The 15,102-nt window shown below is 32.0% G+C and overlaps 1 protein-coding gene across 1 annotated transcript in view; it reads right to left on the reverse strand.

Moving 5' to 3' along the window:
• The window catches only part of LOC145689927 (homeobox protein B-H1-like), a 101,156-nt gene extending 87,709 nt beyond the window's left edge, over positions 1-13,447 (reverse strand). The window contains exon 1 of the mRNA XM_081764281.1: positions 12,297-13,447. Coding sequence (XP_081620407.1) covers positions 12,297-12,738 — 442 coding nt within the window. The 5' untranslated portion in view covers positions 12,739-13,447. The remainder of the gene's footprint in view (positions 1-12,296) is intronic.
• Between the last annotated feature and the right edge of the window lie 1,655 nt (positions 13,448-15,102).

A 15,102-nucleotide genomic window follows, 5' to 3' on the forward strand; every position in this document is an offset into this window, starting at 1 on the left:
TATTATATTTTGTTCTACATATGGGGAAATAATTTAATGTTTTTCTTTGATTAAAAGGTATTGTTTTAAAATTACTATTGAGTGAATAACTTTTTGATTCTACGAAAGGGGAAAAAAGCTTCTTTGCTTGTAAATAACATATATTTGAAATTTAGATTTGAATAATAGTTTTCGTGTCTAGGTTTTTATGTGGGCCGCTTGGAAACTAAGTCGGCTAAGTTCAAAATTGAAATTTTACAAGAGAGAAACTTGGTGTCCAACATCTAATGAAAAACTCGTATTTCTGAGATGTTGCCAAGCAAAATCATAATTAAGTAGCTTATGGTCTACTAATTTACTGTTTACAAAACTCTTTTTTAAAAAGGATGGGATTAGTCCATATTTCCATTTTTCTGGGAGGTGAGGGGGGCTTAGGCCAGTTGGTATCCAAGCAGCTCATATAAAAGTCGTATATTTACTTAACACACCGCATTTTCCGGTGTATAAAGCTAGAGTTGCCCATGAAACGATCAGAGAAATGAATTTTTCTCGCCTAGTAAATTTTCTAGAAATTTCTTCTTCTTTCGAATCTCGAAGATTTTTTTTCTCGTCCCATATCGATTCTTAAAAACTTTTCTCATTGCGTATTGTAAAATTATATGTTCAAAATGTATGTTCTCACTTTTTTTAAAATTTCATCTAGTATTTATCAAAATGCTTCTGCGTTACAAGAAGTACATGAAAAGTGTGATATAACAACATTGAAATCAAATCATATTGGAGTATATTAGGTATGTGTGTAAATGTAGGTAAGTCCTCTTCATTGTATTTGTATAATCACAACATTTATAGTTTTTATATACGAACCTTGTAACATTAAAACAGTATTTGAGAAGTAAGATGTTTTCAATTTTGCAATGGTTCTTATACAAAGGAGTATCTTATAGATAGAGTTGCTCACAAGATTCATGAAATTTCTCATGTTGTTTCAATTCTTGTCTAGAAAAGGAGACGAGACGTCCATTTTTAAATTCCAGAGAAGACGAGAAATTTCACAAATCTCGTACGCAATACTAGTTCTAAGTCTTAGATCTCAGAACATTGAGTATTACACGATTCATAGTATATAAAAAAAAAAACATAAATAGATAAATGATTGTATGAAGACAATGAAGAGTATTTACCAACGTGTAAAGATATCCAAGTCATTACATATTATACCACAATAATAAATATCGTTTAAATGTTATATTCTACGATACGTGGACCTGTCGTGACGCGGAAATATTCTGATCAGTTGTAAATGAAATTACGAAAAAAAGTCAGGGAATTAATTTTGCACATAAATTTACGAAACGAGAAATCTTTCGAGACGAGACGAGACGAGGAAACCTTATTTTTCATCTTGTATCGTTTCGTGGGTAACACTTATTCATAACTTAGGAAACCAAATATATACGCACAAGAAAAGTTTCACATTCGCACTAAGCAAGTCAGGAAAATGCCTCCGTGTCAAGATTATGTAGACTCAGGATGATACATACTGATCTTTTTGATTTATTTCTTTTTAGAAAAAATAAATAAAATAAATGACAACAATTAAAATAAAGTGAATATGGGTGTAAGGAGTACCATTAAGTATTTTTTATATTAGTAAAGTATCTTCATATGATACCATCGACGATATTATATGGCTTCATACATCAAGTGAATTTATTCTGATACTTTTCTTATTGGTCAGTTGTAATGACCTTACATTACACTTTAAGAAAGTATACACACAACAACATCAGGATCTGATTTTCTCTTAAAGAAAAAAAAACACTTCATTATACTAGATAAAAAAAAGAGTGTGTTGTACAATACATATAACAAACGATATAATATATATTAAATCCAATTGGTTAGACTGCTACGTCTCGCCGCGCATGGACAATTTTTTTACACAATAAAAAGCAATGAAAGACCATAACACATCCTTCCATGAGATAACCAGTGAAATCATTTGGAAAATACATTTAAGTCAATAACCTCACAACAAAAAAGAAAAAAAGGAATGTGTTATATATAATTTCAGCATATTGTTAATTGTACTTTTTTTTAAGCGTGTGTTCAAGATACGTGTTATACTATTACTTATTATAAGTTAATATATATTTTTTGCTTTTCCTTTCTTTTTACAATGAAAACATGTTAAGTTATAAAAAAATGTATTAAATTATGGGTTAATGACCGCTTAAACTCTTGTTATACTGTAAGTTACAAATAATTTATTGGTATATCTTAAACAAGGAGCTTCTTTTATTCGAAAGTTGATCTTTAATTTAATAAACTTAAGATTACATGTTTCAGTTAGGAAAGAATGTTTTTCTTTCTATCACCAAGCTATATACAAATGCTTCTACGTGGAAATGGGAAATGAGCAATACACGCAGAAATAAATAAATAAATATGCTTATATATAAGTAAGCAGATATATTTCAGATGATACTTTGATATAAAAATAAACTGTAGTAATGTATCTGATACCATATAACAAGAATTTTAGGAATGATCAAAATATTGCGATCTTGATCAATAATTAGTTTTTAGATCAGGGGCCACAAAATTTTTGAACGGCCCCTAAATCGAGCTTTTTTTTTAAATGCAATAAGCACATCATACTGACTTAAATGATAGTTTGGGTTTCGCTACACTATATGCAGTTCTCCAGATATAAGGGCTACAAGAAACTTTTTGACTCCAGTATGATGGATCTTTTAATCCAAAAATGATACTAGACATTATAATTGCAAAAACTTGTAGTGCTCACAATTAAATAAGTAAATTAAACTATTTACTTATTATTATTATTACTACAAAAAATAAGTTTACGTTTTCTACCTTACAGAAAAATACTGTATTGTTATAGAAATACAAGAAAAATACTGTATTATTTACGAAATTATTAAATTAATATAACGCATATCACTTAGAAAAAATGGCCAATCTTAAATGCTAGTAATGAATTATATTCGAAATTAAGCACTTAATTTAAGACAAACAAATACTTTAGAAAAAAATTAAAAGTAATTGAGAGATAAGAATGGTTTAAGTACTTCTTTTTTAAAAATTATATTATCTACAACAGTAACTGAACATTTTTTCGAAAGTGTGTAACTCTATTATGTTCGAGTCAAAGATAATGTTTCAATTTAAATTTCTAAATTATACTTTTTAAAAAATATATGTAATTAAAACTATGTACCTGTAGCATTAAACCCTTTCTACAGATCAGTTTTTGGATCAATATATTTCAAATCAAAAATTTTCTTGTAGGCCTTATATCTGGAGAACTACATATAGTGTAGCCAAACCCAAACTATGACTCAACTTAGTATGATGTACTTATTCCGTAGAAAATATGAAACTTGATTTAGAGCTGTTCAGAAACTTTGTGGCCCCTGATCTAAAAACTAATTATTAGCCAAAATCGCACTATTTTGATCCTTTTTCTTGGGGGTGTCCTAAAATTCATGTTTAGTACTTGTAATTTTGAAAGTATTCCAAATATGTTGTAATTTTTCTTTTTAATGTTTACGTCAGTGATTCAAATTAATTTTCTACAATTCGTTACAGTAGTTAGGCTATAACTTACACAGATTATCGGGTTATATGGTTACCTAAGATTAGTAGATTGACCAAAAACATTACTTCTAGTATTGGGACGAATATTACAAAATTCCTGGTGCAACAATATATTTGACTAGCCTTCGAATTATTAATATTATTATCACACAATTGAGAAATTTATTAACCTCAACTGTACTAGCAGAAAACAACGTTTATTTCACTGTTGGAAATAAATGATTGAACGTCAAAAGTTATAATTGTTTATCATCTTTATTTTTATAGTTTCTTCTGATTGTTTCCTGATTTTGTTTCCTGGTTTTTGGTAGTTACAAAAAAAGACAATTTCAGTTAGTGTTAACGGAAACTTTTTTTAAATCAAGCATATATACATAGAACTTTTTATGAACAACTCATCTACCTGTGGTACTTTACATATTAGAGGTTAAATTCTAACTTCTGATGCAATTGGTTGTGTATAGCATTGACTGACTTATTATGGAACAGCGTGAAGTTTAGTTTATTTTTCAACCAATACGGATGTATTAATACAATCACATCATAAAGTTTGGACTATTTCTTCAAACTGGTTCAGATTAATTTGTTAGAAGTCAAAAGAAATAATAAATTGACTCTAATTTACATAGAAAGTTTCTTTCTTGTTTGCTTGTTTTCGAGCTTAACGTAGATTTTTAGTATGGAAACTAATCAGATATGGATCCTTCAGTCTAACGTAGGAAACAAACTATATAGGATACTGCCGGAAAATCGAACTGGTGTCTCCAGTATGGAAGGTGGGAATACTGATATTTTGGCCAGCGAGAAATACTGATATTTACCTTCATCATCTGTCGACAAATGTGTTTTGTAAATATCAAGTGAATCTGGACTTGACCTCATCATGCGTATTAAATATTTTTTTTTTTTTTTTTTGTCTAAAAGAAAGAAAAATTACTAGCAGAATTTTTTTTGCCCCTCATAATATAGGGAAGAAATTACGCCGGATACGTCAAATTGTTAACCATAGGGCAAGAATCCAAAGCCCCGTTGAGACAAGAACTTTCTGCTGAGTCATCGAATTTTATTGTCTCCTTGATTTTCTCGATCAATCCCGATTGATTATACTTACAATCTTGATTTACATAGTAGTATATGCAGAACTTCATAAAGGGGAGTTCAAGCTCCATACTTCATATCAAGATTTTTGAATACTTAGGAATATATTAATAAGTTAATTTTTTTTCATAATGTCCTGTTCAAGGAAGGGGGGGGGGGGTAAAATATGAATCCCCCTTGCGCATGCCACCGACTTTACACATTCCCAGTCGACGTCCATCTTCAAGCCAACCTTCGCCCCTAATGGGCCGTTATACGAGGGAAATACTTATATAGTTTGCTAAGAATTTTGGACTGAATTCCTGTATAAAGATTTTTTCGGCCATTGGTATGCCATTTTGATCTTCACTAGTTCAGGGACGATACGTTGCATGTAAACGATGACGGACAAAGGGGGGAGAGTACAGGAGGAAATGATTCACCACAACTGATTCATCTACGAACTAGAAGATACGTATAAATTGCACAACATGAATAAAAAATGTAAACAATGCTTCTGCAAACTGCATTACCTATATCTATATTTTTAAATATCACTTAACGGATTTTAAAGTTTAATTTGGAACTAAATATAATGTATACATATCTATTTGTGAAACTAATCCGAATTACGACTATAAATCCGATATTTATGGTATTATTTTTCAATTTTAATCCACGCAATATATATATATCAATTATATATCCACGCAATTTATATATATGTATGTCATTAATGAATTTCCATATTTACAAGAAAATTCTTTTTAAATGTAATTACACTTTGTATTTTTTTTTTAGAATATGACATCATGAACTTGAGTAATCAGTATTTTATAAACAAACACATAATCACCACATTCTAATATTTTTTTTTTTTCATTTATCTTAAACATTAGCTATGAGATGTTAAAGGTTTTTCTACAGTCTTCTGATAAATATTTGATGAGTTTAACCAAGAACAAGTCTTAATTAAGTATGCTATGGTACTATCGTGTGAAAATAGTAGATAGTAAAGTCAGATACAATTCTTTGGTAACTCATTTATCAGTTAGCACATTGACAGATTATCAGAAGATTACAAAACTGGTCCTAAATAAAATAATTTTCTGTTAATTTAACAATGTAATGCCTTGGAAAAAATGGTATATATATATATATATATATATATATATATATATATATATATATATATATATATATATATATATATATATATATATATATATATATATATATATAATTACAGTATATTAACTTGTCTAACGTGACAAAATAAACTTATATTTCTATTAAGGCAAGGAATAGGACTTTCTTCCCAGAGACTTAGTTCAAGTTCCTAAAACTGTTATTTAGTAAAATGACCAAGACTGGGTAATCTTTCCGCGTTTTTCATTGAATTTAAATTATTATAAATTACAGAATAAAGAAGGATACAAGTAGTATTTATTTCAGACATAGGTATACTTGTTGGGAGTTGCTCATCCTCCCTCCTTCTGCAGAGCTAAGGTAAATTGTGATTACAAATAACTTTTGCGCGCGGCATATTCTTTAGCAAAAAGTGTTTCACTGCAGCCAATTCACATTTTGATTTTTTCTCCTCCTTCCCCCACAAAAAAATTCTGAAAGATAGCCTACTTAAAGTAAGTACAACATAGTTATTTGTTCCTCAGAATTGATTTATTGGCATAGAAGCAAGTAGCATCAGATGGCTCGAAAGGATCCTACCAAACAGGAATTTCTGTTATTTTTGACATGAAGCTAAACACAAAATATTTTAACAATAAAACAAAGAATATTTTCTACAAGGTGTAACAACAGAGGTATGCATATACAACATGCTTGTCTGATGATGATGATGATGATGTAATTAATCGATACAACACAGATTATCTACAAATTTAGAAACACTTTTGAGTTAATTCTTATTGGATTTTAATAAAATTCCTTGCAACCGTGATAAAAGGCACGTATAAACTAATAGATTAATAATGCCATTATCTGATAAGTATGTTGAATACATGAGTGTTTCTAGCAACATTTTGAACAAAATGTTTATTGCTGAACTTCATGTTAAAAGCTGGACTTTTTTCACCTCAATTGAGGTTTTAGATCTTAAGATGCAGATCCAGGTTCCAGTCATCTTTATCACTGAGATTTATATATTATAAGTAATAGTTTTGCAATATAGAAATAGTATTCTAAATGTACAAATGATGAACACTGACATATAATGATGAAAGATGGTGGATAAATCTCGATCCTTCGATGCTGTTCGTTTTCCTGTTTCGGTTTCCTACAATCTTTTATTGGCCCAATAAACTTAGAATTCTAACCAATAATATTTTATCTGTATATTCGAGAGTATCATTAAATTTCTTTAGTGCTACCTTACAATTTTGAATCTATTCTTATATAAATTAATCATTAGTTATCTCAGTAATGATTTATCTGTTAGATAAATCTTGAAAATGAGGATAAGATATGATATATTTGCTTCCGCGTACATTTCAATGATTTATGTAAGGAAAAGGAAAAGAAATTGATCCAATTCTTGTTTCTCTTAATAAGTAGCAATACCTATGACTAATATGACTTCTGCAATATATAACTTCTTTTTTAAATAAATAAATTTATTTGGAACATTATTGATCACTCTTCGCTCATCCCATGCATAGCCATATGGTAATCGCGCCGTATATGTTGTGTGCATGGTTCCATTCGATTCTTGGTGGGGGCATAAAACGTCCCAGATGATGTCCCAGCAACGTGAGGAATTTTCAGAATTAAGAGATATCGAATTCTGATCTAGACGGTCAGAAATAATGGCGATGAAAGTCGATATGCTGGCGATCACAAATTTAATCATTAATATTTCCTGAGCTTATAGATCGCGAGGGTCCACCTAGGCTGAGCCAGAATTGTTTTAGTTGAATTATGTGTTTCAGGACATCGATCTTTATCGTATTTTCAGTTTAACGTCCTACGATTATGTAACAAGGGTAAGGAAGACGGTAATGAAGAGAGAGATGATAATGGTGGGATGAAGAAAGAGGTAGGAAACAGGAGTAGTCCGAGAAGATTCATGCACAGAGTGTTTGTCTATCACAATGTTCACTTGACGCAGGTTAGGATCGAACCAGATACACCACACACCAGAGGTGAGCACTCATTCATTGAGCCACCACAGTCCCCATCAATTTATTCCTGGCTTTCTAGACCGCAAGTTCTACCTCTTAAGAGCTAGTGAAAAATAATGGGACTATGAATCTTCATGTATGCACATATTTGGTACGATATAGCCACTGTAATTATATTATAACCTCTACTAATAAGCTATATTTAATAAACATCTTAATCGCATACACAACTATATATCTATAGTACATGTATCCAATTAGACAAGAGAACCCTCTACACCAGGGTTTCTTAACCTTGTCTACTGCATGTCTAATTTAGTGATATTAATCTACCAATAGTCAACATATGGAAAAGAACGATTTCTTTGCCCCAGGAGTAAGATTACGCACCTATCGACTATTTCGTAAGTAAATTTTTAGTTGTTTCTTTTAAGTGTAGGTGTATATATTGAGAAATGAACGACTGATTGAATCTAATTAATGGATTGTTTATTAAAATATACCAATTTCTTTGAATTAGAATAACGTTAAGTGAATTAGAATAACGTAACGTTATTTATAACTATGGTATATACTTCAGCTCTCAAATAAACAATGTCACGTAAGCAATTAATGTAAAAAAAAGGAAAAAGAAAAGAAATACATAGAACTATTTGGTTTTACCAGAAAGAGGATCTCGGGAAATTTTCTGAACACAGTAATGGACACAGTCCGATCGGAAATACCTGTCTAAGAAAGGTTTTATTTCGAAATTACAAAAAAAAAAAAAAAAAAAAACCAGTACAAATGTAACTATGAGGACGCCGCCCCCTCGCGAGCCCCCACATGTCCACGCATGACAATATAGAACCTCTGTGGATTTAAGTTTACAGAAAACAGAGCATCGGTGTTAGAATGTAATACCAGGTTCCGCTTATTCTCTGAAATATTTTCCTCCCACTAAGATCATAATATAATCTTTTATCTTCAACACATAGGGGATTCAGAAAAGTTTTCTACAATTGCGGAACTTACTTTTCAAAAGAACATATCATTCATACAAATTCGTAAAAGAAAAATATATATATATACATATACTGGAAGGGTTGATAACTGTCTATTTATTATCAACAGTGTAGTAAACTGATAAATGGTTTAAGTCAATTTCAACGCTCTAGGTGGGTGCTTTTTGTTATTTCCAGAAGGACAAAGATCTTTAACATCAAGTAAAGTGATTATATGAATGAAATTACCTGCACGGCTTCCAAGAAACGTTAACGAATTTCTAACTACTGCGAAAGGAACATGAATTAAATCCCCAATAGCTTAGAGGGATTCAATTTTTAGCTTCAACCATTCCAGCTGACCGCTCTGCAAAATGACGAGAAGAAAAAAAGAAAGAAAACACACTGGGTTAATTTTTCTACCTGCTGTCCCGATGTTGGATCTTCCGAAAATTACATTTCTCACACTAACCACAAACTTCCGACATCATTTTTCATTAAAAAAAAAAAAAAAATCTTTTATTTTCTTTCAGCAAAGCAAATTGGCAAATTCGTCTTCTATTCTAAGAAAAACACAGGTACAACAGGGAGAAGGAAGGGTACAGATAATGATAAGAAGAAACAACTGGAAGAATGTATGTATCCATTGACTTTAGTTGGAGACGGTCCCTTACACATCTATGTCGGCATTGTAAAAATAGTTTTTACACATTGAGTTATGTATGGTATAGGGCAAAGTTTCTCAACTTGGGAGTCGCGAGAGAGTTTCATGAGGGTCGCAAAGATAAGCGGAAGAGATAAATATAATTAGAATCTAATACCGGAAAATGTTTTAAAGTATTATTTTGAGTTTTGTTCTGATAGGCATATTTTTATTTTTATACATGCTGTTAAAAACAACAAAAAATAGATTTACTAAAAATTTTTAACAGGTGCACAGTTGTTTAAAAATCAATTTCAATGAAAGAAGTACGTTATGAAATTAATGAGAACTGCATATTAAAATACCAGAAAAATACAATTGCAACAAAATCTGCTTATTGAATACAATTAAAATTAAAAGCTAATGAGACACCTGATCATGGTGTGATTTCACTAGTACAGCAATGTTCGGTTCAATCTTGGTGACACACATGATCGACTCATTTAAAATACTCAATAACTTTTTTTTTAACAACTGTCCAAGTTTCTTTTAAACCAAAATTAGAAATCACTTTATTTTTTTATCATATGACCCAAAATTAAGGGAGTTATGAAGTTTTAAAATTTTGAAACGGCCTCAATTTTGAAACATTATGACGGATCGGATTCAATATTTGTACATAATATGAATGAACTGCCAAATTTGGTTTTAATTTATTCGCTTTTAGGTATTCATTATACATAAGAAATGGTTCCTACTATTATAGAAATAAATGAGTATCGTGAGATCTCCGCAATTGAAAATTAAAATCCCACACAAGCTTATTACAAATCAGAAATTATAAGGGGGTCGCTAGCAAGAAGATGTGATAAAATGGGGGTCGCGATAGGAATTAGGTTGAGAAACACTGGTATAGAGTGATATTGCGAAAAATGATGATATTAACACTCATAATTTTTTCATATTTCCAACAATGAATAACTTTTGTTGCATAATTCCTATACTTTCCAACAATGTGAATATTCATTGTTGCATAATTTTATTCGTTTAATATATTCCATAATTTTCTGCCGTACAGTTATGGTATTATAAATGTCAACGCTCTCTAGATTCACTTTCATCTTTTTAATTGACCTAATATTCTACGATTAAGGAAAAATATATGACTTGTTTTGTTTAACTGACAATGTCCAGACATAAACATTTCTTAAATCTTTTCATTATAATATTCTCGGAAGAAGCCAAACAGCATTGGAGAATTCTTGGGCATATCAACGATAACATTTCTTAATATCGGGTTCCAAAAATAAAAATTTCTATGGTTCACTTTGGTGAAAATTTAACTTACGTACCAGTCTCACTGGCCTTCCCAGTCTCCTTTTTCTTAAATTACTTATAACAACCATTGATACGATAAATTTTAAAAAGTTGCTCGTTTGAAATTTAGAAAATATAATTCATATTTGAAGTAATAGTTGTTTTCAAAAGCTTCCATAGAGTGTAGAATTTAAAGACGAGTAAATTATGATGTTATAAAGTGGGCAAACAGATTTGTATTTTTAAGAAAGATCTCAAGTCTGTCTGTCTGCTATTAGCTTCATTAATAATATTTAGTAAATATGGGTAGCTTACTTCGTAAATTTCCGACTGCCTTTGAGTTCTTCACTGAAACTGAAAACGAAAAGAAAATCACCGAACCTTAACATAGAAACGTGCCTTATATAATTGCACTTTATAAGAGATTTTCAAAATAAGATGAGGATTACGAATGTTTAAAAATAAAAGATACATAGACCTAATTATGCCATCAACGTCGATGTACCAAGTGTTGCAAAATAAACTTGGTAATTTTCTCATAGTTGTAAGAATGATGGATGTAGAAACTTGTTCGTGTTTCAGCAAGCTATCTTTGACAAGAATCAAACCTAAGACTTTCTTTATCTTCGGATGTTCGATAACATTAACATTCATTGTATTAAAAAAAAAAAAATAAAGCAAAAATGCATCTTAAGAGTTGCAACCTGGTACAACAGCCAATAATATTACAATGCATCAAATATTACACATTAATGAACACTATTCGATGCATTACGAACGTAATAAAATGCATAATTTGATACATTTCGAATTATGGTGGAGTATAAATAAATATTTGTACTCCCCTACCTGCGGACAATACTAGATCATATTCATTTATCAATTTAAACGTGTCACTATGACCATTTTATTTTGTTTGAGAGAATGTTTATCATTCTTCTGCCTAGATCTATAGCTTTGGATACACATTTTTTTAAGAAATATAATGTAGCCCTAAGAAATTTGCGAACTCAGGTTAAACTTAGTTTCTACCACTTACATTCTTCTGAAAAACACCGATCTCATAAATTGTTTACACGGTGCTCATTAGGTAATATCGTAATTTTCTCGAATTTCCTGTAGATCTTCGAATTGGAAGACTTTCAGCTACGTTATTGTACAATCGTACTTCGCTGGGGCTACACGAATTGTGTACTAGTAATAATTATACTTGTAAAAATGCATTTTTATTATTGTTTATTTAATTTAATCATTATTTGATATTATTTTAATGTTCCACGGGGCCTGAGCAACTTTGAAATTTCTTCTTTCCTGAAGATACCACATATATTGATAACTTTAAAAAAATAAATTACGTAGCCTATAGAGACATACGAATTTGGTTACTAAAGTCGTCAGTTTTCGAAAGGTTTAAAAACTCATAAGCTATGCTAACACAACGTATATTATATTGGAAATTCAAAAGAACAACAAATCTAGTGGGTCAATTGAAAGAAAATGAATACAAATTCAAAACAAGATTTTACTTACTGTTAGAACATACGGACGAGGTTTCGCCAGGAAGCCCGCTGTCTGTACCGCTTTCACTCCGACCACATTCAATGTCATCCGCATCATGTTCACTGCTAAGTTCATCTCTACAATGATGCACTGACAAGTCTCTGGGACAATCTGAGGCCGGGGACGAGCACGGGGACCTCGATGGGGGTTCATCTGACGAAAGAATGTCTGTGATCATAAATCTAGACCGGGCAACTCCACTCACAGGAGATGACGCCGAGACACGATCTCGGACTGGCGTTGTCGCAGCCGCCGCTGCGGCTACGACCACTGGTTGATGGTGGTGGTGGTGGTGATGATGTTGGAGAACTTGGTTCGTATCCCCGGTGGCATTTTCGTTCACTGTTTCTGCCCCCGAGTCTTTCCCAGTCACTGTCATATTTTGTCGATGGACTAAGATATCTACTGTCATACTACTGTTGATGCCAAAACCATGGAAGTAAATATCTCGAGGCACTGCGGGTACTGCCACCACTAAAAACAATAATTTAAACCAATACTAAATAATAACAACGCAATAACAAAACAATAACTTGGTAGTATCCTGTCACTGAAACTGCAGATTAACCAAGAATCTCTTGCCAAAGATGTGGTTAAATGTATCAAGTTTTCGGGCTTTTCACAGCCACACCAAAATTCACAGTTTTACCACTAAAAAAATGTACGGTACACCAAATCCAAAGAACACACAAACAGATGTTCCAACACACTAAATCCGTCAAAACTTAACCTCCTCGAGCAACTTGACACTAAAAAATAATTATCACCTCTTCTTGTGCACTAGTTCCGTAAAAGATGGAAACAAAATGGTAAGATGGTAATTTTATATTTAAAACCAAGAAATAGTTTTAAAAATTCAGTTAAGGATGTTTATGTTGTTAGAACGATGAGGGAAAAAAAATACGATAATGTTTTTGTTTTGCTCGTGTTTTCACTTTCCAACCAAGCACGCTCAACGCTTACGGACGGGCAGCGCTTTCACGAAATCAAGAAATCCACGTCCTCCTCGCTCGCCTGCTCTACTCGGCTTGTTATTGCTGCTAATACTAAAAGCGCGCTCGAGTCAACGTGTGTTGGTTTCTCCCCCTCCGCCTCGTCCCGCGTTCACAATCCTCTCTGTCCGCGTCGCTATCCCGTAGGGGGCGCAGTTCAGCGGAACGAATAGCTTAGCCGCTTATTCTGATAGTGTCAGCCATCTTGTTTCACCTTCTCCAATCACAGAACCATGTTACATCCACCAATCCCCACGCTGCGCACACTTCTGTGAAAATTGATCGGTATATGACGTCACAGGCCTTATCATTTTCGCTCTGGCCTCCAATTCGTCTGTGCATTAAAAATGGTATTATTTGTTCGCACACGGACATTATCTTGCTGTCCCCTCCATTGGCTTTGATCCCTCCTTTTCACAACAAGTTTCGAAACTTTTTTTTTTGTTCTTGTTTCGTTTTAAAACTTCTTCTTCTCCCCTTTCTCCTCTCAGCTTCTTAGCAGAGCTGGAACAGAAACCTGTCTGTAACAGAAACTTCGGAAGAAAGAAAAGGAAAAACGATTTTCTCGCGGTGCGATGCGATTAAATTGTTTGCTGCTGTCCTCTCAATTATCGAAACAGTAGGGAAATTGTCAAGTAAAACAGAACGAGTCCACAATAATTGTAGTGTCTATATATATTTTTTAATATTATTTATAGAATTCAAGGTCGAGATTTATAAGGAAAGCTATGATCTCGTTGTAATGTGGATGAAAAATTTAGGAATACACTCAGATAAAATTATCATTGCTATTATATCTCGGTTTAAACCGGCTTCACCTTAATAATCTGACGACCATCTCTAGGAAGTGCAGATTGTTTTTTCGAAAGAACTTCCTGGCCATTATTATTATTACCTAGGTATTATTATTATTATTATTATTATTATTATTATTATTATTACTATTATTATTATTATTATTATTATTATTATTATTATTATTATTATTATTATTATTATTATTATTATTATTATTATTATTATTATTATTATTAGGTATTCTGCCTTTCGGCAGGTCCTGGGACTGATGAGGATTTTTTTTTTTTTAATTTTAGATTTGGGCCTGGAAATGTTTCTTCCACTTTTGTCGATCTTCAGCTTCCTCTTTTAACTCCCAATATTTTTTCCTATCTTTCAAATCATCGATCAGCTGTGTTCTTTTTCTTCCTATTCCTCTCTTCCCTTCCATCTTTCCTTCTATGGCGGTGTGAAGAAGACAATTTCTTCTCAAGATGTGTCCAATCCAATTGGCCTTTCTATGAAGGATGTGGCTAGAAGTGCCCTCTTCTCTCCTATCCGTTTTAAAACATCTTGGTTTGTTGCTTTCTCTGTCATTTTTGAAGGTTTAATAGAAAATGTTTTACACTTATCCCAATTGTCAAACTGCTTTTAGGGATAAGTATGCCTGACATAATGATTGGTCTTAGTATCTGACATTTCCATACCTTTTTGATTTCGTCTGTTGCATTTATCTCAATTCTCATACTGCTTTTAGGAATAATATCTATGCCTCACATAATGATTGGTATTACTCTCTGACCTTTCCATATCTTTTTGATTTCGTCTGTTGCATTTATCTCAATTCTCATACTGCTTTTAGGAATAATCCTACTTACGTGATCGCAAACAATCTGTAGCTTACAAAGGTCATATCTCCAACAATTTTAATGCTACATCGGGAGTACCGCAAGGATCAAACCTTGGACCTTTATTATTCCTCATCACTATCAATGACATAACTAAGC

This window comes from Thermobia domestica, chromosome 7, assembly GCF_964235325.1.
Source record: "Thermobia domestica chromosome 7, izTheDome1.hap1.1, whole genome shotgun sequence".
NCBI classification, from domain to species: domain Eukaryota; kingdom Metazoa; phylum Arthropoda; class Insecta; order Zygentoma; family Lepismatidae; genus Thermobia; species Thermobia domestica.